At 38.3% G+C, this 16,486-nt stretch overlaps 1 protein-coding gene across 6 annotated transcripts in view; it reads left to right on the plus strand.

The window, feature by feature from the left end:
- The window catches only part of EXTL3 (exostosin like glycosyltransferase 3), a 143,049-nt gene that overhangs the window by 86,665 nt on the left and 39,898 nt on the right, over nucleotides 1-16,486 (plus strand). For all 6 annotated transcript variants that reach the window (XM_028159369.2, XM_054717612.1, XM_008150747.3 and 3 more), the window contains exons 4-5: nucleotides 8,544-8,671; nucleotides 12,375-12,519. In XM_028159369.2, the coding sequence (XP_028015170.1) occupies nucleotides 8,544-8,671; nucleotides 12,375-12,519 (273 nt within the window). The remainder of the gene's footprint in view (nucleotides 1-8,543; nucleotides 8,672-12,374; nucleotides 12,520-16,486) is intronic.

Here is a 16,486-nt window from a genome sequence, read left to right on the forward strand (position 1 = left end):
TTCTGGTTCTTTATACATCAAACAACTTTATATTGTGAATGTTATCTTGTGGAGACTTTGGATTTTGTTTTGTTTCTCTGAAAGTGTTGCTATTTTAGTTTTAGTAGGCAATTAATTTAGACTTTAGCTGGTCTGCTTACAAATAGCACCAAGCATGCATGGTTTTGGTGTGGGCCAGAGACTGGGTAATTTATACCCAGTTGGAGCTCCTCCTGTTTGGCTCACTCCTTTCTGGAACCTACTTTCTTTCCAGGAGCTGTGGTTGCCCCAAACTTTTCCCTCTTATTCTTCAAACTAGAAAGATATGTGAGTTTAAGCTGCTCTGCATGGTGACCACTCTGGCCTACTCTCGGGTTAAAAGCAATAGTGTTATCCCCGTGTTGGTAATTCCTTCCTAAATTTCAGCTCCCCTCTATAATTTGTCACCACTGTTCACTGGCTAGTACCTTCAGGTACTTGTTGGTTTGGTATTTTTTCCCGAGTTTGTAGCTGCCATCTGTAGGAGGATTGGGTCTGGCAGGAGCCTCTTCAGCATTCCTGGAAGCAGAAACCTCCAGGTGATCTCTTGTTGTTGAGTCATAGTCTCACCCAAAATTTTGATTTGAGTTATTACTTTATTCTGACCAGTTAACACAACTTCCACACTCTGCTGGATATTCTGGAAAATAGCAATAAATAGGGTTGCCTTGTTGGAGCATTTTATGGAAATGAAAACATCAGAATCTGTCCTCTTGGAGTTTTAAAACTCGGGCTGTTATGGAAGGAGACATCTTTCAGTTATGAACGATATTGTCTTGCTCACTCAAAACACTGCCCATCTTCACACTGTATACTCATTTCTCAGCCTTGTGACAGCCAGTGCCTTGATTTTTAATTTTTATTTCTTTTCTCCATAAAGGGTATAGCTGACTTACACAGGGGCCTGGGAAGGCCTCTTTGAAGAGGTGATATTTGAGCAGAAGCTTGAATGAAGTGAGAGAATGGGCCCTGTAAATTCTAAATTCTGGATGAACATACAGAGAATGGCAAGTGCAAGAAGCTTGTCATGTTCAAGACATGGCAAGAATACACAGGGTGTCTAGGGTAGAGTGATTGAGGGGAGAGTTTGAAAGAAGTTTGGAGAAAGTAGAGAGCAGCACATGTAAGATGATATTGGCCATGGTAAGGAATCTAGATTTTATTTCATGTATGTGAGGGTGCCATTGGAGGGTTTTAGTAAATGATATGTGTGGGGCTATGGGGAAAAGAGCAGAAACAATTGAAAAGCTATTATTGCAGTAGCCTAGGTGAGGGATGTTGGCAGCTTGGACCAGCGCAGTAGTGATAGAGGTGGTGACTTCAGAGATAAGCATATCACACCTCCTAGTAGACTCTAAAGTCTCTGTGGAAGTGATAAGGCCACAATGCACAATTTTTCCCCCAAATGAAAACTATAGAGATATGAAATTACTTTTCACTGCCCTTTTCCCTTTCAGCCTTAATATTAGAATTCAAAAAGGAGAGTTCCATTTGGGGAATTTGATGTCATGCCAGGGTAGTGATTTTAATACTATTTCCCTAATAGTCTACTAAGGGAAAAGAAGAAAGACTGGAAGAGAAACTGGCTATGTAGTAAACTTGTTGGCATTAATATTCAGTGTTGAGCCTCTGTCAATTAGGCTGTTAAAGGTTTTACTTCTGGCTAGACCTCAGGCAAGAGGAGAGAATTTGAAAGTCTCATTTCTTAGAAAGTTGATAGGCTTTATTTTATTTATTTATTTTTAAGATATATTTTATTGATTTCAGAGAGGAAAGAAGAGGGAGAGATAGAAACATCAATGATGAGAATCATTGATCGGCTGCCTCCAGCATGGCTCCTACCGGGGACTGAGCCTGCAACCTGGGCATGTGCCCTTGACTAGAATCAAACCCAGGACCGTTCAGTCTGCAGGCCGATGCTCTATCCACTGAGCCAAACTGGCTAGGGCATATGCTTTATTTTTTATCTGTGCCCACTCTACTTTAAAATATTGCTTGAATATATCAGATGATAATTTCCTAAAATTATGATTTCTGAGCAAAGCTAAGAGGAAAAGCCTTGTCCAATTTCTTAGGTCCAAGATTGTAAAAACTTCTTGGACCACCAGACTTCACTAAATATTGCTGTATCTGGGTGTGTGTGTGTGAGAGATAATATTTTATTTAATAGCTTGGTGGCTAATGCTATGGCCCTCTTTTTCTGTTTGAGCATATAAAAGAAAGCTATTAGAAATTAGTAGCAAAAATTCTAGATGTATAAAGGAATTGCTGAAGTCAAGTTGTGTAAATTATTTAATAATTGCAGCAAATCAATCTTTAGGTAGTGTCTCCCTCTCTTAGTTTATATGTGCTCTTTTTACTAATTCAAAGTTAAGAGTAGGGAGACTAAGAATTGTATAGCTTTAGTCCACTTGACTAATTAATACCTAAATTAGAACTTAGGGTTAGGACTTCTGACCATAGTTCACTGGGTATTTTTCTGTTTTCAGCCAGATCTAATTTTCTTGGAAAGCCTCTCTCTCTCCCTCTCCCTCCCCCTCCCTCCCTCCCTCTCCCTCTCCCTCTCCCTCCCCCTCCCTCCCTCCCTCCCTCCCTCTCTCCCTTCCTCTCTCTCTCTCTCTCTCCCTCTCCCTTCCCCCCCCCCTGCGCGCGCGTGCACACACACATACATCACATATGCATATTTAAATAAAATGCAAATTAGGAAGAGGTTATACTAATCTCATGTTATAATAACTACAATTTTTGAGCATTTTGTATGTGCTGGGTAGACACAGTGTCATGCTCTTTATATACATTCTCTCATTTGATGGTGAACCTCTAACCTATCCTGTTTTACCTACAATTTCATGGGGATCATTGCCAACTTTTTCTCTTATAAGTTCAGCAGACTTATCTCATAATCTAAAATATACTATTTTTTTTTTTTTACTGCATTAGACCCAAATTTAAACTAAGTTAGAAATGGAAAACCAATTCACAGTATTACCTTCTTATTCCTTTCCCTTCTATCTTTGCATTTCCTAACTTTTTATTCCCACCATTTCATTGAATGAATGAATCTCTTGAAAACTTGAGAAGTTTTAATGCTCCTTTTTCAGTTGTTTTCTCTCTGTATATCACCTCTCCATCCAGTTGCCTCAAACTCTACTTCACATACCTTACAAGTAAGCATATGTGATGATGTGCTTCTACCTAGACATAATTTTCTTGATTATCAAGCTCTTTGATGGGTTACTTCTTTAAGTTAGAGGAAAGGGTAGGATGGAAGACAAAATTAGTAGCTGTTTACCTTTATTGCCTGTAAGATGTATGGTTTATTCTCAGCAGTGGATTCATTACCATTATTTATGTGTTTTGATTGTATAAGACTGGAGACTTGGTTTGGCTGGGCAAAATTTGACCTTAAAGAGAAAAAAGGACATTGTAAGTATATTTAAATTAGCTTTGCTCAATGGCATTTGTGTTTGTATGGTTTTATATTTTTCACATACATTTTCTAATTTTATTGCTTCTCAGGTATATTCTACATTTTTGTGTTTTCTGTCTGTGGTCTACTTTATGACTAGGGTTAATTCACTTAATCTCTTCATGTTCTATTTTTCTTGCCTACCTAGACCTGCTTATGACTAATTATGAGCTGATTTCATTTAGGTGGTTCCTCCATTTGAATCCAAATTCATTCTGGTTCACTTGAGCAACTATCACTAAATTGTTGAAAAGTTCATTTGTTCTTGATACATTTTCATCCCTTGGATATTAAGAGATCTTTGCTAACTGGGAATCAGATTTATCATGGTAGTTAATTTATGATGTGACTTGATACTTTGCTAATTAATGTAGATTTGTTGATTCTGCTTGGATTTAGAACCTAAATGCCTTGTTAACATACTAGGAGAAAGGACCCTGTTAGAGTAGTAGTTATTTTATTATTCAGAAACTCCAGAATTCCTCAGGAATCAAGTGGAATGTTAACTAAAGTTACTAATTTCTTGATCTTGCATATATTTGTATACATTTGCATATGGTAGGGTTCTTGGCCATCATTGCTGTACTGGTCCATTGTGATGAGAAGAAAGGTACAATGAGAAAATCATGGCTTTTATGAATGATAAACAGAAGAACTAGTGAAGCATCATCAGGGAGCATTGCACATGAAACAAAAAGTGAATGTTAGTGAGCCTTACTCCTGACTTGATTGTTCTAAGTTGATGGATTTTTTGCTTTAGAAAACTAGACTCAATTCTAAGAGGTGTCAGTATATTGAATGTTTATGGTTTTTATATATAAACTTCTCAAGTCTTTATTCCACATTCTGAAAATAGAATGTGCAGGGCTGAATTAGGTACTGCTTCCTACTCATTCATTCATTCATCCATCCATTCATTCATTCATTCACTTATAGAACATTTGTTGAACATCTGTGTGCCAGGCATTGTGTTCAATACATTCTGGTCAGTGTTACACCAGTAGTTATATTAGTAACTTGAAGATAAGTCTTCATGGTCCCATTACTAAGGTGTAATCATAAGGCATTGTTAAGGAAGAGGAGCACTGTTTTAAGTAGAAATAAAACATTAACAAAAATGAGAATATTTCCTAAACATGATATACTACTTTGGCTTACCTCTCTGATTACTCATTTCTTTAACATTCTGATGGCTATTCTCAAACAACCGCCAATGCTGATTTGTATGTCCGCATTACAAATATTTGAGTCTTTTTGTCCTTCTGATTTTGGTGCCAGAATGGATAATGATAATGGTGGTTTGCTGATCTTTTTCTAGCCTTTAAGTACTATAGCTTTGAAGTAAAATTGTTAGAAGAAAGGCCCCCCCCCCCCCCCGGCTTACTAGTAATTTTTTTTAAAGGATTTTTTTAAATATATTTTTTATTGATTTTTTACAGAGAGGAAAGGAGAGGGATAGAAAGCTAGAAACATCGATGAGAGAGAAACATCTACCAGCTGCCTCCTGCACACCCCCCACTGGGGATGTGCCCGCAACTAAGGTACATGCCCTTGACCGGAATCGAACCCGGGACCCTTCAGTCCGCAGACCGACGCTCTATCCACCGAGCCAAACCGGTTTCGGCACTGCTTACTAGTAATTTTAGTTTGTATTTGCAGTTTGTAAGGCTAGAAATCTCTTTTGTTATGGGGGAAAGGTGACTGTCCTTAAATAATGAGCTACGTTTATTCTTGGAAGTTTGCTTTGCTGTCTCCTGGTGGTTGACTATAAATTAGAGTGTCTTAGCAGTGGCACCAGAGACTTTTGGGCTGTATAATTCTTTGTTGTGTGGGGCTGCCCTGAGCTTTGTAGGATTTAGCAGCATTCCTGGCCTCTGCCCACAAATGTTAAGTAGCTCACCTCCCTGCTGCCACAATTGTGATAACCAGAAATTTCCACAGATCCTGTCACACATCTAGTGTGAGGCAGAAATCACTTCTAGTCGAGAACCACTGCTCTGAATTCTTAAGGTAGACGAATTGACCAGTTATTTGTGAGCTAACCACAAGTAAGCTGCTGCAGTACTTGATGTTGTGTTTCTGTGAATCCTTAAAGCTTTTTTTGTTGTTGTTCTGGTGGCTGTTGCTTCACTTCCCTAATCCTGAGAGTTGCTGTCATCTAGCCCAGAGAAGCTGTGCCAGGACAAGCACTGTATGTATTCCTGGAACCCATAGCAGTTGTTCCTAATGGAGTTTAATAAGCTTGCTCAATAAGCTGGATGTGAAATCTAGGCAAAAACACTTTGGTATTAGACCTAAGTCTTCCAAAGGACAAACAGGTCCTCTTGATATGATTTACCTTGTAAATTGGACAAAAAACTGGATACACTCTAGGTAGCATATCACGATCATTTTAGGTTTTTGTTGTTTCTTGCTTTTAGATTAAGAATTAGGTTGTTTATAGGATTGTCAAGTTTGGCTGGTAAACAAGTTCAGTTTTTGCATACAACATGGGGCTGTGTTGATGTAGCAAAAGGCTGCTTGCTTAAATGTTTGCACAGCTAGTAAGCAGTGGAATTGGGATATGAACTCAAGCTTTTCTGATTAACTCCAAAGCCAGGCTTTTAAAATCCTCTGTACCAGTGCCTTTCAAAATTTAATGTGCATAGGAGTCACCTGGGGATTTTGTTAAACTGTAGGTTCTGACTTGGCAGTTTTGGGGATAGGCCTGCAGTTCTGCATTTTAACAGAGTGCCAGGTGATGCCCGCCTTGTTGGTCTGTGAATCACACCTGAGTACTGAAGCTCTGTGCTATGTTCCTGGGTTACTAATTTTGCTGTAGCTAATCCTCCTGGTGATTAACCCACAAAATTGTTAATAGAAAGTGGCATAGAAAGAATTGGATTTTTCAATAATTTTTTTCTTCATTTTACGCTGTGTGTATTCTCTACTGGATTTTAAGCCGTGTTTATTCACTGGTAGAGTTGAGGGGAGCTTTGTTCAACTGAACCTGCAGAATTCCAGTTCTGTATTTAAGTGAATAGTAGGCATGTGAGTAAAATGAATGATCCGAGCAAGGGGTGTTTGTGTGAACACCTACTGTACATAGTCCATTGATTCTAAGGTAGATGTTATTTTACATTTTAACATTCTGAACTCAGGTGTGTCTTAAGATAGATGATGTTTCAGCATTGCCATGCTTGGTTTTTGGCTTCTGCTACTTCTGGCCACCTTCCCATTCCCCGCAGAACGGAGCCTGGCAGCTACTGCACTGTGTACTTGGCTGTCTCCCCCTCCTCATCCCCCTGATTCAGGCTTCAGTGCCTTTGTTCTGTCACTGTTGTATCTGAGCCTGGGATTCTGGGATACAAGCTCAGGGATTTTCATACTGGTCAAATGTGCCGTAGGGCAAGATGGATTTCTGTGTCTGTTGCTTAGCTCTGACATCTGTTCTATGTAGTAGCAAATCTATTACAGATCCTTCCTTGTCTTGACTTGAGAGAAACTCATCTGGTGCTGAGGCAATTTTAAAAAGCTCTTTAATAAAGTAAACATATAAACTATTTCATGAGCTTTCTTATTTAGCAGCATTTTTCTTTCTTGATGCTACAGAAATTAATAATGCATTTGCCTTGGGGCTTTGGTTTAACGAGATTTATAAATATATGATCAGCAGAAAAAGACTAATTTGGAGTTAGAAGGTAGGAGTTAGAGTCTCACACTGCTACTTGCTAATTGTCCATGTGTAAAGTGAGAGGTGGACCGGATGATCTCTGAGGTCCTTCTACCTCTCAACTAATTGGATTCTGAGTGTGCTAGAATGCATTAATTGAATTAATTGAAGTATGAGGACTTTGTTTTAAGAATACAGAAGTGATTAATTTTGACAAGGGGAGGGTAGTGGCAGGAACCCTCTGAGCTGGGTCTCCAGGGAGAGAATAATTTTGGTAGAAAAATAGGAGAAAGAATATTTTAAGCTGAAAAAACAATACTCATGAGGTTATGGAAATACCTTTGAAATCATTTGTAAACCTTTAGACCCTGAATATAATTACATTCATCATGGTAGGTAGAAGTTATTCTCAGTACAAGTAAAACATTCTGTTGAGAATAAGATGACCCATCCCGGCTTTCTAAAAAGATCACCTCTCAGGAAGCTCTCTTTGTTTCTGGTTTTTGAAAATAATACGATGGCTTCTCATTAGTTGGATTAATTAGATATAGATACCATAGAAATAAAATGAGCTATCAAAGACTGAGAATGGTCATCCTTGTTTATTTGCATATTAGGGGACAAGGTGAATAACAAAGCTACTGCTTACATTGTGATAAACTATGCTTTTCTGACATAGGGCTTAAATACAATTTTTAAAAATTATAATGTAGTTCTGTTTGGGCACTAATCTTTGTTTTATGAAGAAAATAGTGCTTTGCACATACGGGTCACTTTGGATAGAGATTGCTTGAATTGGGATTTGCTGTGTACACAGAAACCGTTAGTTTTACTGAATTTAGGTACACCTTGAAAGAAAAAGCTTTTGTATGTGTAGTTAGTACTGCAGGTAGAAATTGCAAAGGTGAAGTAATTCACCTCAGTAGGATAGGCAATTCTTTTTTTAAAAAAATACCAAAAAAGGCCTTAAAATTGGTCAGAAATGACATAAACTCAAGAGATTTCTGAGTTTGGTTTTAAAGTTTAGGAGCAAAACGGGGATTCCAGATCAGGGAATCAAATCTCAGTTCGGCTCTGCCACCTTGTGTTCTCTTGGGAAAGTTATTTTTTATTTCCCTAGAATGTGTTTAATCACATGTATAAAATAATCCTCAGCTTTAGCTTGTTTCACAAGGAAATTAGTTAGCAAATAAATAAGGCTTAAAATGTGAACTCCTCATTTACTACTTAATTATAAGGCAGTTTTTATCCCTGAAAGTCATATGCTAGATTATACAAGTGGTAGGTAACTAGGCAAAATTATTCAGTAAATTTAGCCACAGTCTCCTTTGACCTAAGGGCAGTTTTGGTTTTGCATTCTATAATGTGGCATTGATCGTTAGTGTTTTTCCTTCCTTTTTACAGGTGGTCCGTACTGAGAAGAACAGTTTGAATAATCGATTCTTGCCCTGGAATGAAATTGAGACAGAGGCTATCCTGTCAATTGATGATGATGCTCATCTCCGCCATGATGAAATCATGTTTGGGTTTCGGTGAGGAGCTGATTTTCAATCAAGGAACATTTTCATTTGCAAGTGAAAGATAACCAAGTCAATCAGGCAGCCACATGAATTTCTTGGCTGACAGTAGCTGGCTGAGAAATCCTTAGAGGTAGTAAGGGTCTTAAGACAAGTTGGATCCAGGGTCTTAGGTGAGATCGGAGAACTCCATTTCTCTTCATCTCTAGGTTCTGTTTTCCTCTGTGTTGCCTATGCTCTCATATAGGCTCTTCCTCAGAAGCTAGGAAGATGGAATTCTGAGATTGGCTGGACAGGGTTACCTACCTGTCCCTGGAGTAGATCATCCTCTAACTGAAAACCACATAGACTGAGAATGGAGGCAAAGGGTACTTCCCTAAAGGAAATGTGAGGCAGGCAGAAACATGTTGCTGTGTATTAGGGCGATGGAACAGTGACAGAATCCTGGGGCCTGAAAGATTTGAGCAACGATGGGGTTGGATGCAAAGATCCAGGAGGAAAAATAGGGGGAGGAAGAAGACGTGGTTATGACGAATGACATTTGTTGAATCTGTACTGTGTGCCAGAGACTAGTTGAATGCTTTGGCATATCTCATTCATTCTCCTAAAACCTGGTGTAAGTTGTAGTCATCTCCATGTTACCCAGGAGTAAATTGAGATCCAAGAGAACAAAACCGTGAAGCTAGAAAGTAAGTGGCAGAGCTGGAACTCTAACAGGCTTGTCTGATCCCAGAACTTGCACTCAAACACCTTTTTAAAAAAATTTAGTAGTTCTTGTTTGGGCTTAAATATCCCAAACAAGATAATGTTCCCACTTGAGGGAACATTATAGGAAAGAGAATGGAGTAGATCAGAGCTACTCAAAGTGTGTCATGGACTGGTATACGGGCCCATGGACAGTTATTGTCTGTTCACAGAGAGGTAAGTTCTAAAATTGAGGGTAAGCATTTAAAAACTTGTAAAGCAATTTGACTAGTTACCGTGACATCCAGGTGTTTGATCGTTTATCTTGCAATTTACTTTTGGTAACATTTATTGCATATCATTCACTCATTTAAATATGCCATTCAATGTTTTTTAGTACATTTACAAAGTTGTGTAACTATCACCAGTCTACTTTAGAAATTTTCATTACCACCAAAAGAAACGCTGTCCCCATTAACATTTTCTTCCAGCCCCTCTAAGGCCTAGGCAACCATTAATCTCTTGTGGACATTTCATATAAATGGTACCATAAAATATGTGCTCTTAAAAAAAAATGATTTTAGAGAGAGCAGGGAAGAGAGATAGAGACAGAGATGTGCACAGAAAGGAAAATATTGATGTGAGAGAGAAACATTGATCAGTTGCCTCCTGTATGCACCCTGACAGGATTGAACCTGCAACCTAGGTATGTGCCCTGACCTGGAATTAAACCCGCCACCTTTTGGTTTTTGGAATGACGCTCCAAATCAACTGAGCCCCACTGGCCAGGGCAAAATATATGCCCTTTTGTAACTGATTAACTCCAAAGCCAGGCTTTTAAAATCCTCTGTACCAGTGCCTTTCAAAATTTAACAAAATATATGCCCTTTTCTTTAACTTAACATAGTGTTTTCAAGGTCCATTCATCTAGTAGTATGTGTCAGTACTTCATTCATTTTGTATGGTAGTTGTTATTCTTTTAATACATTTAAAGAATAATTCATCAAAGGGAAGATATACCAAAGCATGATCTATGACATAGCATATAGATTAAAAATATTCAGTGCAGCGTAAGTTAGAATATAATGTTAAGGAGCTTATTATCTATAACACTTTCAAATGTAAATTGGTAGCATTATATATAATCAGTATTTTTGAATATCTGACTTTCAAGTATGTATTGTGACCATGTTATCTAAAACTCTTGATGCGTCGTCCCAGGAATTTATTTAAGTTATCTTGTGTTAGTGCTTCCACGTTGATTTTTTTCTTTAACTAATTAGGTATGTTACCTTTTAATATTGCGTAGCAAGTGAGGTTTTGCTTTATTAAGAACTGTCTACATTATAGACTTAAATCAGCCACATCAGATAACTGAAATACTCAGTTTCCCATACTTTCTTCTGATGATATTTTAGGAATAGTAAGAGCAATAGGCATTTGACGAGATTAGAATTTTTAGAGGTATTGATATAATACTTGGTTATAACAGTGTACTTACTAGCCATCTTTAAAACCTGGATATGTCAAATTATATTACAGAAATTTCTTACAGCTTTTTAAGTTAGTAATTTGGAGATAGTTTTAGGTGATAAATTAGGATAGAGGTAGGGACTTGGGTAGGAGATGTCAGAAAGCCCAGGTGATACAAGTGTGGTTTCTTATCTGTTGGACCGGATTCGTTGCTTTTGAATTTAATAGGAGAGGAATTGTTTTGAAGTGAAATCGAATGTTTTAGGAATTGAATTTCCATGTAAATGATGAGGGAGTTTCTCAAGCAGTTTAAATCTCTCTTTGGGGCTGAGGTGAAGTGGGAAGTGATGGTTCATTGTTTACAGGACCCCGAAGCAGGGCTGATGGGTTCTGTGGAGCAGAAGTGCTTTCAGCTCTAGGATTTTAGCCTGGAAAACTGGGGGACTGATTCTGTTTGTTGTCTTACCTGTAAATTTGGGAATGATATAAAAGTTTATCCTGGAAACATTGAACTTTCAATTTATTAATTGCATTTATGAAATCTTTTATTTACATGGCCCTGTAGACCACTTTTTATGGTGTAGGTCTCTCCCTCAGTTCTGCTTAAATCAGGAATTAAGACTGTTGGACCTTACAGAGACTTGACTTGGGGTGGTGAACACACAGTACAGTGTATAGATGATGTGTTGTAGAGTTGTGCACCTGAAAGCTGTACAGTTTTTTTTTTTTTAATTCTCACCCGAGGATATTTTTCCATTGATTTTAGAGAGGGTAGAAAAGAGAGGGAAAGACAGAGAAACATTGATGTGAGAGAAACCCATTGATCGGTTGCCTCCTATACATGCCCTGACCAGTGCCCAAGCCTGCAACCGAGGTACAGGCCCTTGACCGGAATCGAAACCGGGACCCCTCAGTCCACAGGCCAACGCTCTATCCACTGAGCCAAACTGGCTAGGGCTAACCTGTACAGTTTTATTAACCAGTGTCACCCCAATAAATTCAATAAAAAGGCAAAAAAGAAAGACTGTTGGACCTTACTCCAGGCAGCAGTCTTCTATTTAGACCAGTTGTCTTTAAGCTTCTTTTATAGTATACTCACTCAGGAAAAGAAAAATTAAGTATACAATATACATTAGTTATATACATGCATGTCTAGTGTGCTAATATAGCATGCTCATTAACAATAAAACTTTTTAGATAAAAAGTAAATAGGAGTAGAAGAAATTTATATCTTCTTCCTGCTTCTTAGCAGAATGCTGTGCATCCCATGTTATTCCAGCTTGTTCTTTCTGTAAGGGCGGGAGAAATACTGGCTGCCAGGAATCAGAGAAGCAATAATAATAAGCCGGTGCTTATTAAGGAAGCTACATGTGTCACTTATTATTTGTTTTTATCCTATTTGGCTTGTGATTAATTTTGTTATTAAAAACACAAAAACAAAAGAAAAAAGAAGTAACAGCCTAAGAACCAGATCCTGCAAGATATAGGCAGTAATCTTAAATGTTTCTGATAATCTTAGAGCTTTGTACTTAGGTGTGTATATATACTTGTGTTTTTCGAGGGTGTGGAGAGAAGCACGGGACCGCATTGTGGGTTTCCCTGGCCGTTACCATGCGTGGGACATCCCTCATCAGTCCTGGCTCTACAACTCTAACTACTCCTGTGAGCTGTCCATGGTGCTGACAGGTGCTGCCTTCTTTCATAAGGTAAGAAAAGATTTGGTAAGAATGGCATGAACTTGGTAAGAATTCAGCCTTTATGTTGCAGTGTAATGCTGCCCTAAATTTATCTCTCCTAGTGCTTCTCGTATGTCCCTTCTTTGCTAGAATTAAGTTATTTCTGTTTTTAAAGACAGTGATCAAGATGCTTAGCGCAACTCTGGAATAAAAAAGTTAGGATGAGAAGACTGCCTATACAATTGCATGTAGGCCACTAGGAAAATTAAGTTCATTTTTCTGGATCTTACCTCGTCATCTGTAAAATTGAGAGCATTGTGCTAAACTAACATCCAGTCTCAACATGGCTATTCCAGATGTGGCCTGGCACAGAGGGCCGAGCCTGGCACTCTTTTGACTCAGGCTCGCCACCACTCTCCCAAGCCCCACCACAGGCCTCTATCTGTTGTGTCTCTGTATTCTGTTTGATTCCTTAGAGCTTGTAACCTTCATGACTCACATCCCAATTTTCATTGATTATCCAACATGCAAACCCCTCTAGTTATTACCCTTCACCTGTACTGTTATTGCTAAACTGTTCTATTTTTTGTTAGTTTGTTTGTTTGTTTGTTTGCTCCTGACTCATCTTCTCTCAATTTCTCATCTGTTCTATAAAGTAGCCACTGGCCACTTGTGACTGTTGAGCACTTGAAATGTGGCTGGTCTGTATTGAGATGTGCTGTAGTGTAAAGTACACACCAGACTTTGAAAACTTAGCATGAAAGAAGGCAAACGATCTCAATTTTTAATATTGATTGTGTGCTAAAATGCAGTTATTTTGGATTAAGTAAAATATATTACTAATTAATTTTACTGTTTCTTTTTGCTTTTAAAAATGTGGCTACTGGAAAATTTAAAATTATATGTGTGACTCATTATATTTCCATTGGTGCTGCTCTGTACCTCCCCCTCTTAGTTCCTTCCTCTGGACTCTGGAGAATCCCTGTTCTCAGATTACCAACTCACCTACAGCCCACGGAACACCTCCTCCGTCTCCTTGACCTGATGGAAACCTGACTTTTCTCTAAGGAGAAAAGTATTTCTTCCGCAAACAGGGATTGAGGCTACTCATCTCCCCACATTTATACTTTGAACCAGGAAAGGTGTAGAGAACTTTTCACTGCTTATCAATGACATATCTAGACACTTCTCACCTGACATATAAAATCTCATTGGAGGCTCATGGCATCTGTCTTGTTGCTGCTGTCCGCCAGCCTCATAATCATTCCCTCACAGTCATCAGGATGTTGGTACCTGGCCCGTCATCCTAATCTCCATTCCAGCTGTCTGTCATTCTGGGTGACTTCATTGCCCTTAGGAAGACCCACCCACCATGCTGTCTTCCCCATAAATGCTGAAGTATCTCAGGGTTCCAGCTTCATCTAGTGCTCTTCTTACTTTGTGTTTTCCTTAGACATTCTCTCATACTCACAAGGTCTTGTGGCTTTCCTTAGCACCTATAAGCTGATGATTTCTGTATCTAGAGTCCAGCCTTGGCCCTTCCTTGAGATCTGTACTTGTATATTTAATTGTTTCTAGGTCATCCCCTGTATGTCCCTGTGGTCCTTCAAACTGAATTTTCCTCCAGAAAGCCCATGATCTCCCACCCCCCTTCAATTCCCTCAACTCTTTTGCTCCTCGTTTATTTCATATCTCAGATGGTGGCATCTTGCAAGTCATCTCAAATAGGACCTCGAAAGTTATCTCACTGGGGACATTTGAACCAGCCTAGGAAGTCATTAAACTTGCAGCTCATTTTTCTTTTTAAAGTATAACTGTTAATGCTCATCCCATTCTTGAGCCTTGCTCTTGTGCTTATTTTCTAAACTTGGATGGGCTTTGGTTGGGCTGGGGATTGCAAGTAGGATTAGAGAGCATCTGGCTGAAAAACTACCTAGGCGTCTTTTATTTTCACACTGGTCATCTGAGAAAGAGCCACTGATTTTAGCAGTGTCTGCTCATAAATAACTTGAGAATTTATTTGTCTTCTGAAAAGTCTGCCTTCTCAATTCTCGGATGGCTCTATAAAAGTTACAGTATCAGATCTCTTTCAAGCAATAAATAATTTACTTAATAAAACTTAGGGTTTTGAGGTTTTTTTTTTCTGTTTGAAAATCTAGAGCAGAGTTTACAAACTAGCAGCCCCCAAGCCTTCTGTGGGTTATAGAAATGCTACTTTACAAAAAGATTGGGTCCTTAATGAAAATGAAATCAGGTCACACAGGGCAGTGCTTCTGCCTGACACCAACTGGCTGGAGCGGCGTAGCCACTGTTCCCTGTACCTGGGCATGTATGTGCTTATTTGCTCCATGACTCTATTTTTCTTGCACCCATTTCATTAAAATGTTATGTATTTGCCTTACTTGTTTGATCCCGGAAAGCAATTATGTGGTCATTCCCTAATCTGGAACAATCTTTTTTTCAATTACAGTTGGCATTCAATATTATATTAGTTTCTGGTGTACAACATAGTGGTTAGAGATTTACATAACTTATTAAGTGATCACCCCCGTAAGTCTAGTACTCACCTGACACCATACATAGTTAGTATATTATTGATGGTATTCCCTATGCTGTGCTTTATATCCCCATGACTATTTGTAACTGCCAATTACTTCTTAATCCCTTCACCTTTTTCACCCAGCCCCCAGCACCCCTCCCATCTGACAGCCATCGGTTTGTTCTCTGTATCCATGAGTCAGTTTGTGCTTTGTTTGTCTGTTTATTTTGTTTTTTAGATTCCACATACAAGTGAAATCCTATGGTGTTTGTCTTTCTTTGTCTGACTTATTTCACTTAGCATAATACCCTCTATTGAAGCAATCAAGTTTTTTTATTGTAAGTGCCTATCAAATAGAAATTTTGAACCTGTACCTCTGGACTCTGGAGAATCCCTGTTCTCAGATTACCAACTGAGAACAAATATGTATATTTATTTATGAATTACATTTACATATGTGTACTATCCTACTTACAGAAATTTTTGTAAGGTTGAGATAAAGATGAAATAGTTTCCAAGTATTCTCACTTAATTCTTAAATTTTCATGAAAGCAATGTGATTGAATATGCCTTACTATTTTTGAAAATCTTGATTTGATACTATGTTATGACAAGTCAGAGATCTGTTTCTAAATTAAGCTTATTTTTGATACTTGGTTTTAATCACTGTCCCTGGAAGAAATACCTTATTGCTGGGCTTACTACGTCATGATACTCATCAACCAATTTGGTGGCTTGTTGCTGAAATTGACTAGAATTTCCACCTTCCATGATGCCATTCAATTTTTTTAGCAAACCAATGAAAGGTGTTACATTATTATAATTAAGAGTAGGTTCCAACCTCATTTCAACTTTTTGTTTAGGAGACTTTTAAACAGGTTACAGAAATTTTTTTGTGTGTGTTTTTAAAATGTATACATATGAAAGTTTTTGTAGATTTTCATAAATTATTTTTGGCATTAAAATTAGATAATTGTGAAAATACTGCTAAGCAAGTGTTTTCATAATGGTTTCTCTATTTTTTTAAAGGCAGTTCTTGTTATAATTTCACCTTTCTCTTGACGATATGGGTTGTGTTTAGTATACGTTTTCTTATCAGCATACTAATGGCAGCCACTGGCCATTTAAAGGGTCAACATATCTTAATCACCTGCCTTTTTCTAAAAGAAAAATGTGTGATCTTTTTAAAAAAATATATTTTTATTGATTTCAAAGGGAGAGGGCGAGATAGAAACATCAATGATGAGAGAGAACCATTGATGGTCTGCCTCCTGCAAGCCCCCTACTGGGGCTTGAGCCCACAACCCGGCATGTGCCCTTGACCAGAATCGAACCCAGTACCCTTCAGTCCTCAGGCCGATGCTCTATCCACCGAGCCATAACCAGCTAGAGCTCATCTTTCAAGTTCACCATCTCTTAAGTACTTTGCCACCAAACCAGCAAATCACTGTATGCTAC

This window comes from Eptesicus fuscus, chromosome 6 (genome assembly GCF_027574615.1).
Source record: "Eptesicus fuscus isolate TK198812 chromosome 6, DD_ASM_mEF_20220401, whole genome shotgun sequence".
Taxonomy (NCBI): Eukaryota; Metazoa; Chordata; class Mammalia; order Chiroptera; family Vespertilionidae; genus Eptesicus; species Eptesicus fuscus.